Source organism: Larimichthys crocea, chromosome VI, assembly GCF_000972845.2.
Source record: "Larimichthys crocea isolate SSNF chromosome VI, L_crocea_2.0, whole genome shotgun sequence".
Classification (NCBI taxonomy): domain Eukaryota; kingdom Metazoa; phylum Chordata; class Actinopteri; family Sciaenidae; genus Larimichthys; species Larimichthys crocea.
Window position 1 is genome coordinate 3,570,140 of NC_040016.1, and position 19,490 is coordinate 3,589,629.

A 19,490-nucleotide genomic window follows, 5' to 3' on the forward strand; every position below is an offset into this window, starting at 1 on the left:
TAAATGACCATACAAAGTCACACAGTCAATAGTCAAAAGTCAACTGACCTAATAAACTGACAAATATAATAGTGACCACAACTTTGCCTGATTTGTTAAATAAATTATACTTAGGTTTCAGCTTCTTTGTTATTTGTGGTGATTGACGGATACCGTAATTGTGCATGTTAGGTCCTCCCACCTGTTTCTATGACACCAGCTTTTCACCCTAAATTTAGAGCTTGTGTAAAACAAAGAAGCCTTTAAAGTGAGAAAAAGTTTCTGATTTTCTCCAAACTGTCACCAGTGGAAGTGAGTAAGCTAGTTGCCAGTCAGGAGTCCATTAGTCTTGTTTGCTTCTACTGGCTTGCCGTCAGAGGGGAATTCATTGTTATGGAACACTGAACAAGCCTAGTGGACACAGCAGATACTTAATTAAGCATTATCTGACTGAATGGAGGTGATACATAGTAGTGTTGTTGTTTACAGTCCTCCCATAGTCATAGTAGTGACTTTGGTTTATCAGCAGAGCAAAAGAGTTGTGTGCTGTATGTGACAAAAGAAGGAGCACATACCTGACAACACACTGAATAATAGGTAACTGCAACTGCTGAAACCCTGTGAGATCACAACTTCTGATCCAAAGACCTTCAACCTGACCTGAAAGGCTTACGTGTGTCTGTGTTTATGTATGTGTCTGTGTGACTAGCCTGTCTACACAAAAAAATATCAACCCAACACTAACACCGGCTACTGACAACTCCCCAGTCCCTCAATATCCAACATACACCACATCAATTTTTCATGAATATACCTTTGTGATGTTGCTTACATGAAAGGCAAATCATGTCAAGATTTTTGACAGCAACCTTTTCAACTTTCAACCAAACTTTTTTTTTTTTTACTTTTCTCGTCTACTTTTACTTCAACTTGTCTGTTCCAACATGTCCGAGAGCTACTTTAAACAACCTCCGGAGATACGAGGGGAACATGTGGCTGAGGGCTATCTGACCTACATTTATGGTGGACAGAGAGAGAGCAATAGCAGTGCATACAAACGAGAAAATTTTTTTTCTTTTAAAAACACAACCTTTCTTTGTGCTGCACGGTTCTATGATGTGTTGAGAGGAGGCAATTGATTTCTTTTAATGTGATTATTGAATGTCAGTGCAAACAGAACAAGCTTTGACTTGAAGGGACTGATTGACTTGACTGTGGCGGGGGAGGGCATGTCAGAGAAGAGACGTGGCTCCTTCCTGCTGTGCCAGCAGGTGCACCTGTCCAGAAGTGGGCTGATTGACCTGGACAGGGACGCCTGCTTGTTGACAACTTACCATGGGTGGGCGAGTTTATGCACTGACTGGAGGTACAGAGGGACTTTTTTATTTTTCTATCCAAAGTCAGGTTCAAAGCCATTTGACAATTTAAGCATGTCCATTTGTTGAAACAAAAAGAAAGAGGGAAAGTCGTGTCAGAAAAACTCAAACAGCCACTAAAAATGACCTGTTTCAATACCAATTCCTTCGCAATACTGATCTGATTAAAATGTGTTAAAATCTATCTTTATTTTAATCTCTATCTTTTATTATTGTGGTGGCACCCACCTGTCACCTATATCACAGTTGTCATGAACAGGGAAATTAGCTATAAAGACCAAAGCTGTTTATTTCTGTGAAGTTGGACATTTTAATATGGGGGCTCATGGAGATTGACTTGTTCTGTAGCTGGCCTTAAGTGAACATTTGGAAAACTTCATTTTTTGGCACAGGGTTTGTTTTACTTCACAGCCATAAAAGTTGCAGCTTGGTATCGGAACAACCATAAACAGTGTCGCATATATATTTGCCAGCAAGACACTAATATTTACTGCTGATGTTCTAGATATCTGACACTTGTAAAATGAAAATGTATAATTCCCAACCCTACTAAATCTGCACTGGGCAACACGCTGTCACATCATCTATGCTGGATCAGTTATTCATAAAAAATGCAACAAAACTTCAAATGAGTTCAGTGATCCAGATGATTTAAGGTGCATTTTCCTTCATCACTGCATGTTAAAGTTTTTTTGATTAATTCAATTATTTATAAGTCTTTTGGGGAGCTCATACCCTGCCAGGAGAAAGCACACAACTAGTTGACCCTCAAAAGATTCCTACTCCTCTCCAGGTACGATGGATCTGTAAGGTCTATTCTCTCTAGTTAGTCATATAAGTTATATACACTACACTCAACGCAATGTGTGTTTTTATAACTTACCATCATATGTTCCAATTTCCAATAAGGTTCCACTCTTCTCCAACTCCAGGAAGTCCTCCACTGAGAGGAAGTTGTAGTCCACACCAGGAACTTCTCCTTCTCGTGGGGCGCGGGTTGTACCTGAACAACCAATCAGAGACAGGGTAGGAGTTAGCAAACTAGAATAAATAACAAGTCATACAGTGGCATCTGCCGTGTGATAAATAATTGGAATCATTGCTTTCACTCAAGTATTCACTCCATTCTCATTCCGTCTAAATAACTGGATCAACAGCCATTTATCTTTTTTTTCACTTTCCATATTTTCACGGTTTAGGGAAAAGTGTCTAGGATTTTTTTTTTTTATAATACTGGTAGATGCATGACGGCAGCTTCCAAAAGAGGGATGGTCCATTGTTTGCTATGTTTTGATCTTCCTTCACACTGGGGTAGAGTGTGAGGTATGGTAGTAGCACCTTAGTGGGATCCTGCCATATGTGTGTGTTTGTGTGTGTTGTGTGTAAAGAGGGAGGGGGATGGGAGTGTGTGTGAACGTGTGTGTGATTTGGCATGTAGCCTGTGAGATTCTAGCACTTGTCTTGAATGACTGCCGACAGTTGGCCAGTGTGGTGTCAAGGCTAAACAGCTTTACAGCAGAGACAATAGTGAGATGACAACAAATCTACAAATGACAACAAACGCTGGGGACAATAAAAAGTTGTTTTAAAAATTTTTTGCTTCAAGAGTGTGCATTTTCACACAATACTGATTGTCGCTCTCTCTTGCTATGTGTCTCACACTCTACTGCATTTACTGTAACTTACTATAAATAGGAAATGATTCTATCAGTTAAAAAGATTGTATAAATTGACAGTACTTATGGCAAATAGCTGCTCTAATCTTGCTTGATCTGACAGATACCTGTATCCCAACAGAGGACTTTCCCTTCTTTGCTACCTTCCTGTGCACCCCTCTTCTCCATCTCTTGATTTCTCTGTCTTTTCTCCCAATCACTCTGTCTCCAGTGGGTTGGTAAGCAATAAGCTGGTAAAAATAGATGTGTGAGGATAGGGGGGAGATGCTCCCACTGCAGCCACATTCAGTGACACTGGTGATAAATCACAGATGTGTGGATACTAACTCAAGTGAACGTGCACTGCGCTCAATGCAAGCATGTAGAAAGAGATGCATGATGCAATGTCTGAAGGCACCCAATCTCTCGCACAAAATATTCTTGACATGCATCAGTTTGATCAGCTGTCACAACCACAGTCTATTCTTCGGTATTGTCTCTATTATAGGCTACTGTATGAGGGCGGACGGAGGGGGCAAGTCTTCCTGTTCATCACTAGCATTCATACTACAGTGCCCACAGACTTCCAAACTCCACTATTTGTGGCCAGATACCTGTGCAGCGAGATGAAACAAATCTCATCTGAAGTCTATCAAACAAAACAGCCAGTTCGCTCATTCCCAGGCACCAAGTCTTTTACAAAACACCGAGCTTGGAGAGTCCTCAGCCGAGCCCAAGTGTTCAGCTGACGGTCAGTTCACTTCCCACACAAAAGTGGCCATTGATTCGACTGCATTTAGACACTGCTGCTCTTAGAAAACCAAATAGGAAGTGGAATTGTGACCAGTGTTTCAAAAGGGATAGAAAAGCAGAGTCTTGGCTTAGACCCAGGGGTGAGACACTGTCATCGCTATAGGCCTGATTAATTCAATCCCCCCCCCCCCACAAAAGCTCCATTGACCAAGCTGTGAAATAGAGTGAGAAGGAAAGGTTGGGACTTAAGAGTCGTGCATAGGGAGAGTTGGGATTGGATGAGCCGAACAACAACTATTCTGGATCCTGACCTCTAAAATGCAGTGAGTGAAAATACCAAAGCTAAGGGTTAGCATAATCCAGTGCCCACCACATACAATGAAGCCCTGGAGATTTGTTGTAAAAGGTGTTTGTCTAATGCGGCCTGGCTTAACGGTTTCAACATCTTCACCAGCTGAGATGGGTGGGTGGGTGTTTGTGTAAAAAAGAAAAAAGAGAGAGAGAGAGAGAGAGAGACTCATCATTAGCATTTCAAGAAGACGATCAAGGAAACAAGTGTTGAGATACTGGCAGTCGTACTGTAGTATAGGGAGCTGGAAGCCACTACTACTGTATCAAAACACATGCATGCCCAAAAAGACTGTAAATGTACTGTAGCATGTAACTGTACAACAAACAAAAATAAATGATCCAGAAGTGTATGTTCTTAAAAAAAAAAAAGAAAGAAATCTCTGTGTCTTCATGCATCATGCCACTGGGTCTCTGCTGTTGCTAGGGACAACCCGGGAAGGACAGACTACAGAGAGAGAAAAAGATGTGGGGAAGCTACTGTATGTGGGGAAGTTTGTACTCTAGTGATGACGCAGTCTTTTACACGGGCTCCTTCTGGCTTTATAGCTCTCTTTTTAATACTGTGACAGAGACATGAAGTAGCACAGAGGTATGGCAGGTCTGGACAATATAAGAAAGCATAAATGATATATATGTAGCAAAATAATCTAGCATTTTGAATGCTGAGCCACCTCGCTCTGGCAATCCAGCAGAGGGTTGACTCAGATAGTCTCAGAGGAGTCATATGGCTCGTGTGTATGTGAATGCCAAACATACTCTGGCTTGTAATAATGCAAAAAGGGTTGGGAAGGAAACACCTCTTGTCATAATCAGCAGCTGTTCCACCCCCTGCCAGCCAGCCAGCTAATACACAAAACACACACTCATTGACAATGGGGAGGAGGTGTACCACCACTACCACCAAATGGCATGGTCTGGAGCTAAACGGGAGCTGTGGGTGGAGGGTTAATCACTTAATGGAGCTTTATGCACCCATCTCCCCTGCAACACACACACATACAGACACGGTTTCGTTAGCATAACAGCCACAGTGGGAGAACTGTCCTGTCTATGGTGTGAACCACCTGTGGTGTCCAGATTAGCCCCCATAGTGAAGAGAGGAACTTGGAGTCCAGCACCTCTGCACTGTGTTTACAGCTGCACAACGCTAAATAACCATGTTGTAGTTAGGGCTAACCACATCACAGCCACACCACTGAAGTGAACTGTGGGGCAGACCATGTTAGCACTACCGTCTTCATATCAGTTGTCTCTTTCTGTCATCTGAGAGACTTTCCATTCTGATACATCATAAAACACCTATTACTGTCGTTCCTGTACTCTAAATGTTTCTCATTGTTCAGTATGACATTTTGATATTCAAGCATTAATGGGGCCCAAAATGAACACTTGGCCAGTGAGAAATAGCTTTGAATGAGTCTCAAGTGACACAGTGAGAGTAAGGGTACTTCCAGACTGACCATATTGCTATGGTAAAACAATGCAAGGGATTGCATAGTTGTGGGTGTGTCAATAAATTAAACATGAACAAGGAAGTTCAGTTTGAGGGCTTATTAAGGCCGGATTCTCCCACTTAGAAAAGGTTATCATGACAACAATCATTCTGTGCTGTCTCAAAGTTTGCACAGCAGAATTAGCACAATACTAATAATTGTAATATGTTATGTTACTTGCTGAATGTGTCAAAGCTTTGTGCCTTGTGTGCTTAACAGTAGTCGATAACTAATCATGGACCACACAATATTTGTCTGTCCATCTCATTAGATGTCTCAGGTTCTCTCCAACCGGTCCATGAACAACATGCCGTATAAACCATCCTAACACGCCTGAGAATATCTATTGACTTGAGCTGAGAGTTGTACTGTCTTTTTTTAAAAGTCTCAACAGCCCATAGTCAGGGTCACTTATCATTTAAGGCAACACTTGAAACAAGTGGATTTCAACAAGGCCCACCCTGACCAAACCCACATTGAGGTATATCAAGTTTCTCAGTGTGAGAATCTTACCTGGACCCATAAATCCCAGCCTCTGGCTAAGAAAGTTCAATGATTGCACATCTTGCAGCAACAGAGACAGGAAACACACCCAAGCTTAATATTGTCTACATTCTATCGAGGCACCATTAAAAATTTGCTGACTCACAATATCTGGTATGGAGCCCGCAACGCCTCAGACCTCAAGTCACTCCAGCTCTTAAAGAGGACGATGGAAAACATTCAGACTTCTCTCTCTGCTTTCTATTCGGGAGTTGTTGCATCCAGCAAAGCTTTCTGCATTATCAAGGACCCCTCTCATCCCACAATCTATCCGTTCCTCTGGTGGGAGGTTTCAAGGTTTCATAGCCACCCAGATAGAACAGCAAGGCAAAGAAATAGTATCTATCCCCAAGCTGTTAAGCTTCTGAACTCATTGACCTCCCTGACAATGACTTTCCTTTTCCACGGTCTCCTCCACCTTGCCAGTACTGCTTCCATCACCTGTGCTAAAGGAGAGCAACGAAAGGACTTTACATCAAGCACATAGTATTAATGCTGTGTTAAATGTATGCACAACTGCTGATTTTAACCTGTTTTTAAATTGTCTTTGAAACAGCCAGTATAGTAAACACAATAGTAAACTCATGTTTTTCATATTCTTCATATATTTTTCTGCAAAAGCATTGTCACTCTTATCTAATAGCAGATGTAAATGATTGTATAGGTTTTCTCTGGTTCCGCATTGATGCATCATAATTTTTTGTATGCAGATGTAATCTCCTCCAGCCAGTATCACTGGGGATGAAAAACCAAAGATTTTGCCTGACTAAATGAAGACAGAGAGAACAATCAGCAAAACAGAGACGTTGAAGGTTTGAAGAGATATACACACAGAAATCATTTTTTATTTCAGTTCATTGTGTCAAAGTTATTGTTTCAAGCCAAAGAAATAGCACAAAGTAAAGAAAGCAAGACTTAATCATGACAGTGCACCATGCCAAAGATATGTCTGTGTTTCAGTATTGTGTATAGTGTTGTTATATCATCTGCATGCAAATTATATTTTTTAGATTATACTACTATATGTCAAATGACATTGTACCATATGGACCTCAACAAGCAAACAACCAAATAAATCAAGAAATGTCGGGAAAACAGAGCCTAACCGCAATTCTTTCAACACCCTCAGCACGGCGACCGAAACATCCCGTTTCCCAAACTAATTTCCTTTAGTAGTGCAAACCTCAACATTAGCCTACGCTCTTCTTTAACAGTGGGAAAGACATTTGGCTTGGAAAAATGCACTTTTCACTTTTAATAAAAAAGATAAAATCCTGCTGATTTGACTACTTTGTGACTACCACTACTTTGTTTAGTCGTGTATGGTTTCCTTTGAAGGCTCTCCATTCACTCTACTCAAGCAGGCTGAGTGGACACAAACTAAAAAGACAGTCAAACATTCTGAAAGCTACGTTTAACAGAAGTAAGTTGACTAATCTGAGCTAAAAGTTGAGTCAATATTGAAATTATGTTTATAGGTAAATGCAATCTAACTTTATATAGATTTTCCAAGTTGGCTTTGGGGGTTTTGGTAAATGGACTGTACTTCCTAGTCTTCTGACCACTCAAAGTGCTTACACTACATATCTCATTTACCCATTCATACACTGATGCCATTGGCTGCCATGCAAGGTGCCAACTGGTCATCAGCTTGAGGAGCTAACCGTTCATACACATTCACACATTGATGGCGCAGCCTTCAAGAGCAATTTGGGGTTCAGTATCTGGCCCAAAGACACTTCGACATTCGGACTGGAGGAGACGGAGATCGAACCGCCAATCATCTGATTAGTGGACGACCTGCTCCTAGCCACAGCCGCCCCCTTTCTGACCTACCTAGTGGTCAAAAGCACCATTAGAACACACTAATTGGATAGTACACTGATCAGAATTGCACATGTAGTGTTTTAAAATGCTAAAAAACCTACCTAAGTTAAAATTTCACATTTTTATGAAAATGATTGGCTTGCAACAATATTTTGCTGTTTCAAAAGCAACCAGTTTGGTGTTTCCATGACCTTGCCATTGCTAATCAAAATGTTATCCCCTCCACACAGTGTTTTAGGATTGGGTTTATCAACTGCAGAGAGCATCCGGTTACACCATGATGTCTTTCAAACCACAATCAATACATGACAGCAACTGGTCACCGGCGTCGCTGTGACCTTGGCCTTCCCAGTTTGTCTACACTGTCACTCAGCTTACAGAGGATCAATATCAAATTGTCTCTTCTGTCATCTTCTCATCATCCTAACAGAATTGACTTAACTGTGATGTTTAAGGTTCGTATCTTGGATTAAGGTCAGCAATGAGGACAATAGTGTCGTAGTTTGTAATTTTCACTGGTGCTCCCATATTGGATGCCCATTAAAAATCAATAGAAAATAGCTAGTTACTTCAGTCAGTTACTTATCAAGATGACTGATAATCATATATATATATATATATAAAAATTATCCTGAAAACCCTCAGGCAAAGACTTTACATCGAGCACAGACATTAATTTCCTTCTTTCGTTGTGTACTGTATTCATGGGTCATGGCTCTGTAGCTAGTGCTGAACAATAGTGAGCCTCTTACTCTACCTTTATGGGAATAAATTAGAGATAAAAGTGTTGGGCTGTCTCGCACTGAACAACCCACTCATATGCATACCCTGAAATAGACCTCATGATTTAAATACTGTAAAATGAAATGGATTGCTTTAATGCACTTAATATATGGAAGATCTTCATCTCTTCCCTTTTCAAGCACAACTAACACTCACTGGCAGACAGATCCAAGCACCTCATCTATATTTAATTGATAGGAGACTATTTTAAGGGAGCATCTGCCCTTCCAGCGGCAGGATAGACTCAGACTAAGGCTGCTGACATTTGTGAAAGCAGACGATGACACTAAGATTAGATTTGGGAGTACAATGACGTTATAAGAAAGACCAATGTGACTACATTATTCAATTACGCACCACTGAAACATCTTCCACAACACGATCAAGACTGAAAGAAAAATGATGATAATTTAAAGTAAGAAAGATTTTTCAGGAGGACAGGACAGAAATGCTAACAAGGTCGAGGAAAATAGCTTAGCCTGACAACAATCGAGTTGAAATAACTGAGGAAGACACATGCTATTGAAATTAGCCAACTATTTTAACACAATGGCATCAAAACATAATGAAAAACGTAAAAGGAGGCTGTAGAGGCATGCACAAAGCCACAACTCAGCTTCTAAAAATAACCATGTGTGAAGAATCTGTTTATTTCCTACGCTTGCATTCCCCCAGAGCAATAGAGCACCCTGGGCCCACATATCCCCCAGGCCTGGCCTTGCATTTTAGCTGTGACCTACATTTAATTCCTTCCACAAGGACAGCGTTGGGCTTGACTCCTTGGACGACTTTGAGTTCATGGCTGGAAGTTGAGGAGTCGTCATGCTTGACATCTTCATTGGATCCAGCTCGGTGGTGTAGTTTGGCTTTTTTCTTCAGTATGTCTTCATCTTGCTTAAATGTCACCTTTTTCTTTTTCTTGATTTTTACAGATGAATGTGGACCAGACTGATACGCGACTTTCATAGTTGTAGCAGGTTTCCTTTTCTTTTTGCGGACTCCAAAACATCCACAGAGCTTTAGAGATAAAAGAGTGAACATGACTATAGGCTGGTCATGCCATAGCAAATAAGAGATCCAGGTGAATGTGTCCAAATATCTTTGAGCGTCATTGTTCACTCTATGAAAATCTGCTCCACAGCAAAAAGCTTCAGCAGTAAAATTACAGCAGTAGTGTCCATATTTATATACTGGATCAAATAAGCTTTTTAAAGCTGGCTTAAATAAAGCAGTCAGTACTGCTCATGTCCGTTGGTGAATTCTTTCTTTAAGGTGACAAAATAACTTCTCTGTGACATACAGTAACAGTACTGCAGCACAATGTCCTAAAAGCACAACATGGTTCACCAAGTTTCTGTTTGCTGGACAAACTAGGAGGAGGACCTCATTCTGACCTAAGGGCTTCTAAAACTGAGGGGAGCATCGCTGAAAAACTGCTGTGCTTATTAGGCTATGTAGCTTGGATTAGGCCCTGGGGGTCCGGAGAACATGACTAGTAAAGCGAATGTTATTACCAACCATACCAAGGATCTGAAGTCATTAATAAAATGGTAAAAGTAATCTGTTATCTTGGATTTATTTAAAAGATTTCTCAGCCTGTCAGTTACAGACAGTGATCAATGTTCATCTTCTCTGCAACGAACACACTGACCGACTCACATGTCAGTGTGTCACTGCTGGTGACATAACAACATGCACACGTTCCCTGGATGTCACACTGTATGGACATATTTAGCAATTTTGTGCACACCACAGCTATATCTGTGCATGAAATTAGCACTTTTTTTGCAGCATCTATCCAGTGTAATAATGTTTGCGACAGGTACATGTAGTCTCAAAAATTCTTGGAGCCGTTTAAAATAAGTGTTTTGGAATCCGTCATAGCAACACTAACCTTATTTCCCATCATGAAATAGTAAAGATTGAGTTCTTTGTGCTCAGGCCAGGTGAACCTGGCATGACTTAACATCAGGAAAGGTAAGTGACTTGACCAAACAAGTCAGTCAGGCTCTTATGAAAACACACTTACCCAAACACTGATGTAGGATGTGCCTGAAAGCTTCATTTTTGAAAACAACATGACTACACAAGCTAAGAAAACTAGGATAATTCTGCAGTTTGAGTATATGTTCTTATGATTTCAAACACACTGAGACTTGAAAGACTTGAATCTGGACTGAAATCTTTACAGTTTCTCAAACACCCAATAATCAAGACAGTCTTTTCCATCATGAGCCATCTTTCTATCAGTGAAGTTTCTATCAGCTTCAGAGTATGCCCGAACTACACCAACAGATACACAGACTTCAGTATGACCTAGATACCAACTCTTCAAAAGTCAGAGGATTCAGAGAAACAACGAGCACAGTAAGGTGGAAAACACCAATAATTCAGAGCACTGTGGGGTCATTCCTTGGGCAACTCAAAATTGCAGAATTGGAAATAAACTCACAACAAAACAAGGGGGGAAACGATGATGATGGTTAACTGATCAGTGCCATCAGTGAAAAATAGGCCATCATAAATGTGTTTGGCAATGATTCATTATCATAATTGTTCTATTAATAGGTCCAGCTATTCTTATTAGGCTTGTGTGCTGGCATTCAGGTCATTCAGGACAGGAGTTATTTGAAAGAGTGCATTTTAAGTAGTCTGTGACTGACATGGAAACAATGGCAGCACTCACAAACACGGTTTTCGGGAAAATTCTTTTCGTTTTCAACAATAAATGAGACACATCATCATTGACAACCACAGTTAAAGCTTGATTAAAATTTTCATGAGCATGATCCAGGAAACCTGTGGTGCTCAGTCCCTCTGAGCACTCCTTTCTGCACCTATCATCATTCCCTCCTCTGTTTTGTTTGTTCCCTCTTTTACCGGTCCTCCCATTTGTTCCAGTTCTTCAAATGTGTAGTTCTATAAACTCTCTTTTAATCTCTAAACCACTATTCATCTACTCTTTTCTTCCATACAAAGAATATTAGAGAGGTTAATACCACAGACTACTCCACCCAGTCTCTGATCTGCTCATTTGTGTTCTCTCCGTCTCCAGTACGTTTGGCAGATGTGACAACTGCCTGTGTGGCCGGGCAAAACGGTTCCTGCTTTCGGGTTTGACTGGAGGACAACTGTGGTTTCTCTCGAGCCGCCGACTGAGTCCTGCCAAAAGCCCAAACTCCATTTTGCTGCTCTGATGTTGATGTTGGTGATCTCATGTAATCCAGAAGTACACTAAATAACTACTGCTTCATTTCTCTTGGCTGCCACTCATTTAAATGACCAGTCATGCCAAAATCCAGATGTAAAAAATAATGAAGATTAATATTTTAAATGCAGTGGTCAAATATTTTGTAAGGGAAAAGGAGAGACTGATGAGAACAATACTAAATATACTGCAGGGTATGGTCAACATTAATGTCCTTACAACGAATAATAACCTTAAATAACACATTGATAAAACTAAGGCCTTCATAACCCACAATGCAACTCTACCAGTTTAGTCTGAGATTTGGATGTTTTGTTTGTTAGTAGCAGCTGATATAGCCAGAGTCGCTAGCCTGCAGCAGAGATGAAGGGTTTTTTGTCCTTTTTTCAAACTTGCAGTCTTCAGCCCAAGCCGACGCCGACTCAAGTGACATCACTTGAGGCAATTCAAGTTAGATTAGATTAGATATACTTTATTCATCCCACCACGGGGAAATGTACTTGTTACAGCAGCAGAGGAAAGTGTAGCATACACTACAGAATTAGAAAAAGTAGAAAAGGCAAAAAAACCAACAACCCCACAATAAACAGACAGAAATTAAACAGACAGAAATATCTATAACCTGCACAATAAACACAAAAAACAATCAAGTGACATCACTTTCAATTCAAGTCACTGGAGCCACAAAAGGCTGTATACAACTTTTATTTACATATGCAGTGGACCTCCCAAAGACTTGTAAACAGACTTTGTCCAGTTAAAGGAGTCAGGAACAGGTTAAAGTCTGGCTTCTTCTGCTTTAGCATATCCAAGAGGTACGATGTGTGTGCATCCCTCATTTGTCTACTGTCCGTAGTCTGTGCACGTCTCAGGAGAGAAAGGAGAGAAGGGGTGAAGCTGTGGGCCAACATGATATGAACGCTAACAGCTCTGGCTCCCTGTCTAATAAAGATGGGTGCCTCAACATATAGCAAGCAAATGCTTTTGCTTAATGTTGCCTGAATCGTGTTGCTTTGAAATGAAATGTGATGACTGTGTTACATTAAGGGCAGGCCTGGTAGTGGATTGAATTAGCCCTGCTGTATGCCTTTCAAAGAGTCCAGCCATGTCACTTTCAACTTAAACTCATTGCACGTGTTCCATCTAGCGTATTTCCTACACAGGCAGGATACCACAGAACTCATTTTTTCCAGTTAATTCATTCATGGTTTGGTTTATGATGGCAGAGGATGATGAAAAAGCCCAAGCTGAAATGCCTTGTTTGTCCATAGAGGAAACCAGAACATATTCACGTTTGCGAAGCTGAAATCTGAAGCTCAATTTTGTTTTCTTAAAAAAATGTCTGTTAAAACAGTTAAGATGATCAAATAGCTGGTGATTAGGGCCACCCCAGTAGTTCACCTGCTAGATCATGTGCCCCATGTACAAAGGGTTCTGACTGCAGTGGCCCAGGTTAAATTCCAACCTGCCTCTCTCCCTCTTTCCTGTCTGCCTTCAGTTGCACCATCAAATTATTGTGAAAAAAAAAAAAACAGAAAAAGAAAAGAAAAAAGGCTGGAGATCAATTTATTAGGTGACAACTAATGAATTAATCACTGGAGCTCTACATAGAACTCTACAAAAACATATTTTCTCAGTAAGTCATACACAAGTGGTTTATTTGGCGAGGTATTTATGGTTTTTGTCTCATGGCAGTCGGAGTAAACACAGCAGGACACTAATGGATCTAACACACAATAAGCATGTGGATAAACAACATACAATCATATCAAATCTTTCTGGTGTGATCTGGTAGGCCTGGTTTTACAAACTGATCACATTAGGCTGGGTCGACTGTGGTATCTGCTTTGCCCAAACAAGCGGCCATATAAAGAATATTGCATGATGATCATAGAGAAACAATGTGGATAAATGGCCCTGCCTTGAAAATCTGTGAACATTCATGAACCCAACTGTTGTGCAGAAGCTATTACAGAAGCATTTCTCTAAATCTCTACAATAAACATGCTCTGATGTCAAGTTAGCCAGCTAGTCCACATTTTCCAAGAAGATACTGAGGCATGTCTTCATGGATAATTTTCGAGAAACAGACGACTACATGCATGTGCACACACACAAACATAAGGAGGGGGGGGGCTAGCAGACACCCCGTCATATCCCAAAACCAAAACAGATCCATCCACCATCTTTGCCACAGCTAGCCTGCCAGAGATTTTTTTTTTTTTGGTGAGACACACACACACACACACACACACACACACAACAAATGCAGGAGGGGTGACGAGCTGACTGGGGTTTGTCAGCACGGCAGGGGGATGGAGCCATCTGTCCCAGTAAAGGGTTAATCCAACCAAAAACGCAGGCCGCAGATTCCAGCATTTTTCAGTCCTCAGATTTCTAGCTACGTTCTGGCTACTTTTTGTTTCTTTGCTTTTTGGTTTTGTGGGGAGGAGGAGAGAAGGAAGAGGAGGAGGAGAAGGAGGAGGAGTTACAGTCTATCGTCTCGTCCAGCCTAACCATCCCACCTGATTCTTCAAACCCCAAAAAGCCAAAGAGTCCTCCCCATGTGGTGGCGGCAGGGAATTTAAATGTTAAATTGGACAGTTCACATTCTGTCTTCTTTTCAGTGATTGGTACGGATGCTTTTCATTTTGGGATGGAGTGTTTTGATGTCGGGGGGAGGGTGTTTTCACTGCTCCGGCTGGCTGAAAGAGGCTCGCAATGAAGAGACGATGCACAAACACACACACAGACACACACATGCACACGCGCCACACCACAATGAGATCAAAACAGGCCTTTCTCTGGACCTGTGACGTGCTCCGTTTTTCCCTTCATAAGCAATACTCTAAATGATTCCCATACAGAGGGATGTGAGGGAGAGAGGGGGGGGGTATCTGAGGACCGGGGGAAGGGAAGAGAGAGAGATTAGAATGTAGAAACAAAAAAAACCTGAAGGGCCAGTAGTGCAGTGTGAAGCTAAATCTGCCTGAAAATGCCCCCCGCGCACACACACACACACACACACACAGCCGGCCTTTGTCTTTTTATTCCACCCAGAAAAAAAGCACCATGGGCTCTCTACTACCTACAGCAACATGAAAAAGGAAGAGAGAGAGGCTTTAAAATGATACATTTAGAGGGGCGGAGAGGGAGTAGGGACGGTGGAGAGGAGGGGGGGGTCATCCAGAGATGAGGTGGATTGAGAGGGAGAGAAAGAAAGAGGGAGGATGGAGAGGTGGAAGCTAACCATAGCATCCTGGAAGCTCCAGACAGACACACAGACAGGCAGCAGTTTGCTGCTGGAGGTAATGGCTTCCAATATGATCAAGCATGTCAACAGATCACATAGCCTTAACACAGCCATCGCAGAGCTGGAGTGCTTCCACCAGAAACACACATACTGTACACACACACACACACACACACACACACACACACACACACGGGAAGTGACACTTTGAACACACAGGCATCAAACCGGGGCACAGTCAAACACAGACAGATGCACGCATACCTGAGACAGACAGACTCAGACAGACACACACAGCTTCCGTTTGACCACAACACATCAGCCTCCATTACTGCCAGCGATGTGCCTCCGTCTCGCTCGCTCTGCTCCTGATGCCTTCCGCCTGATGCACAGCCATCCTCGCCGCCTGCCTCTCCATCCCAACCCCCAACCATTAAATCACAGCAGCCCTCAGCCCTGAGTCTTTTCTCGAAATGAAACACCAGACAAAATACCTCAGTTAGGGAGCCTGTGAGGGTCTTCTTCTTCTCCTTCACCTACAGTCCACAGAACAACACCTCGTCGACAGGACACGGAGCACAAAAAAAAAAAAAAAAAAAAAAAAAAAAAAAAAAAAAAAAAAAAAAAATCCAATCCAATCAGGTGTGGATGAGTGGAAGAAAAACCAGTGCAGATTCACATTTCCTTCTCCTTTCCACCCTCCCCTTCCTCCTCCCGTGTGTCTGTCCTCTGTCCAGCTTTGGATTTGTGATGCTAAGCTAATGGGAGCTAAACTAAGCAGCATCCACACATTGGCTTATAATGCGCTCCGTCTCATACCCACACACACCAGTGCAAGGCTTCTGTATCTCCCTCTCTCTCTCTCACTGACTGAGCCCCGCTGTCTCCCGTCTCACAGGCACCCACATGCACCCGCCCACCTCCCCCCTCTCTCTCTCCCTCACTCACTCCCTCCCTCCCCTTCTTTTGGCTGTTCACCCCTATTCTTTCTTGTTCTCGCAGCTCCCATCTATTTTTTTTCCCCTCTCTACCCACACCTCTGTTTCTTTTCGGTCTTCCCTGGTGTCCTTACGCACACAAACCCATACACATGCTCTGAGTGTTTAACAAGTTCCAGACAAGTCATCCTTGACCAACATGAGAAGAGGACTGGAGTCGCGGGACGATTCCTGAAGGGAAGTGTGGAATAAGAAAGAGCTAAGACAAGGGAAATCTATGACGGGAGCTGGGCAAGAAGGCATGGACCTAGGTGAAATTCACCTAGAGCAATATGAATTTACATGTCAGACACAGTTTTGCACAATTTCTAAAACACTCATTATTACAGGCGTCGATGAAGGGTATACAAGGGCAGGCAACACAAAGCCAACGGGACATCAGCGGGAATGAGCCGACTATGGAAGAATCCCAAAAGAAGGAGATCAAATGTCTAATAGAAGATTCAAGATAAAACATGGACTAACGAAAAACAGTGATTGTGCTCAGTCAGAGTGACCAACTGGCACACATCACAAAAAAAAGGGAAAAAAGGCAACTCTGCATGTGCAGGATTCATTTGTTATGCTCGACGGTCAGATGAGGGGGGATGGGGACCGCAGTGAGAAAATGTAAAAGAGGGGAAGGTCAAAGGTCATGTGATGTGCCATTCTCTGTCAGACAGACCATTAAATGTGTCTCTAATCAATACTTTAGACTCAAAGCAGGCATTCACATATGAAAACACACAATGTTGAGGACTCAAAGATGAGTATGCATACCACATATTCTTGGTTTTTGATTGTGCTGTTGACAGTTTTGTTTCACAATGGAACAGAGGAGGAGAAAAATGTAGCTAATTGTGACCGGTGTTAAAGCAACCTCAGAAACATTCCAGGAAAAAATGTTAAATAAACAAAATGTAGCTTTCTCTTTGTTATTTTCACCAAATTTGACATCAAGATCCTCAGCAAGATCCTCATTTGACATGAATGATGTTCTCGATTCCTGCCATGTCAGCAAAACAAAAACACACAAACATGTCTTACCTTAAAGCTAGACTCAGAATACAATTGTCAGTTTCTGAGGTATATCTAGCTAAAACTAATGAAGTCAAATCCAACATCGCTGCAATGAAATTACTACATTCACGAAGGCTGCAATGTTCAGTTGGAGTGGAAACTGTTTTAGAGAGGTGATCCAACTTGGCAATCATTTTTAAGGCTACACTCTGTTTGATATGAATGAAGGACAAAATATTAGAAACACACAACAAAATCCTTCATTTCTGACTGTCACTAGATTATGATTGGCTAATTGTATGTTTCTTGACTGGTTAAATTGTGTCATATGCAATATAATAAGATCATACCCAGATTTGTCAGACACAAAGACGCAAGACAATCCTCATTTAGAAATATACTCTTTATGTCCTTTACTGAGGCAAAGGCATCGTTGGCTCATACCAACTCTAAACCTCTTGTCCTGCATTTGTGTGAAACTGTGTCAGTGATTGAGTACATGCCTACACTACATTGTATGCAATACTGTGTGTGGGTGGGTGGGGCAGTGGAGGCTATGAATCTGGGGGACTCCACCCATCATTCACTCTGTTTGACAACATTCCTTTGACTCCTGTTAATGGTGTTAGCTACACACACAAAAAAACTTCCCCGCCAGCATCAATTCAGCTCCTATTGTTTCCTACACAGCCTCCATCTGATCTACCTACAGCATGAGTCCAAATGTAATCAAACTGATGCTGGTACTGTGATGTGCCTAAAGTTCTTCCCCAAAGGTTGTGTGCGTATGAAGCGGGATTTGAAACATCTGAAACGCATTCAAAAGGGAAGGATAGCAAAAATAGGAGAGAAGATGGTCTATAATGTAACTTTAATGACTTTCTCCATTGCATTGAATGTTGACTTCTATGTAAAGGAGTCTTAATGAATTGTCATCCCAAGGAGGTGACATTCATGCGTGCCTTCTCTTTATGCTTCCCTATAGTGTCAACAGTGTGCAACACTAGCTACGCTTAGATTAGAAATGCAGTTTAGCGCCAACAAACGACCGCCACCCACTACCACAGTGGTGTTCGTGACCTGCCCACCCCTGTGCTACTTGACACAATATGTTATTTTCTATTCTCCACAACCATCTGGTGACCCCTGGAAATTAACTCGCGAATCCCATGGGGGTTCTGACCCCAAGGTTGAGAACCACTGCACTACAACACAGAGTCCAACAAGTATAAAGTCAAAGCTAACGTTTTTGCATGTAAAGCATGTGAAATACATAGTGATATTGTGGTTTTAGCTGGCTTTAGATTACTTGGCAACGCAACAGATTTATGGGTTGACGAGGTCAGTTAATTCATCCAGACTCTCAAGATACATGCACTGTCATTGAGTTGCAGCTAGGTTAACCTTAGCTTGCCTGCCTGCAAAAGTTACCACTAACAGATACTATCTGACTAAACATATTAATTATAACTTGCCAAATTACTTCAACAGCCAAAGTGATCGATGATACTACCTTATGTATTAAAATTGTGTTGACTTTTAGCCAATTATAAATAATGTTAATGGTACAAAGCAAAGGTGTAGAACAACAACTGCTTTATACTATCTAAGAGTGATGTAAGGCGGGAGTGGCCAACTACCTAGCTGTTAACTGAGGTTGGCTGGTTGGATGTGGCTTGGCTGCCAGGTCTGGGTCTGGCATTGGTTGCTTTGTGGTGTAATAATTTGCAAATGGCAAGCTAGTTAGTATCATGGAGCCAAAGGTACAAATACAAAGCAACAGGATGTCGACTGCAGTTCACTCAACAGTCAAAGGTGTCATTATTAAACAGTTAACCCAGAGTTAGATGAGATGATCAACACCACTCTCATGTCTGTATGGTAAATATGACACCTCAGACAGCAGCTAGTTAGCTTAGCATTGAGAAACAAGACAGGGTGAGACATCTGCACTTGCTCGGTCCAAAGGGAACAAAATCTGCACCCCAGCCCCTTTAAAGCTCACTACCACGTTGTGGTTTTACATGGGGATACGTGCCCAAATATTTATTGAAACAGCTGGCTCTGTCTGGAGTCATGTCATCACCACAAGGTTGTTGCAACCAGACTTCAGAAAGTTACCGTGCTGTGTACAGGGTCAGGCTAGCAAGTTTGTTTAAACACTTTTTTCCGGTCTACATGCTGAGTTTAAGTTACCCAGCTCCTGGCTATAACTGCATATAAAACAGACACAATATGGGAGTAGCATGAATATTCTCAACTAATTCTCAGA

General features: G+C 41.8%; 1 protein-coding gene across 11 annotated transcripts in view; it reads right to left on the reverse strand.

Moving 5' to 3' along the window:
- Positions 1-19,490, reverse strand: part of magi1b (membrane associated guanylate kinase, WW and PDZ domain containing 1b) — a 130,585-nt gene that overhangs the window by 45,746 nt on the left and 65,349 nt on the right. For all 11 annotated transcript variants that reach the window (XM_027279784.1, XM_019274384.2, XM_027279783.1 and 8 more), the window contains exon 3: positions 2,239-2,358. In XM_027279784.1, coding sequence (XP_027135585.1) covers positions 2,239-2,358 — 120 coding nt within the window. The remainder of the gene's footprint in view (positions 1-2,238; positions 2,359-19,490) is intronic.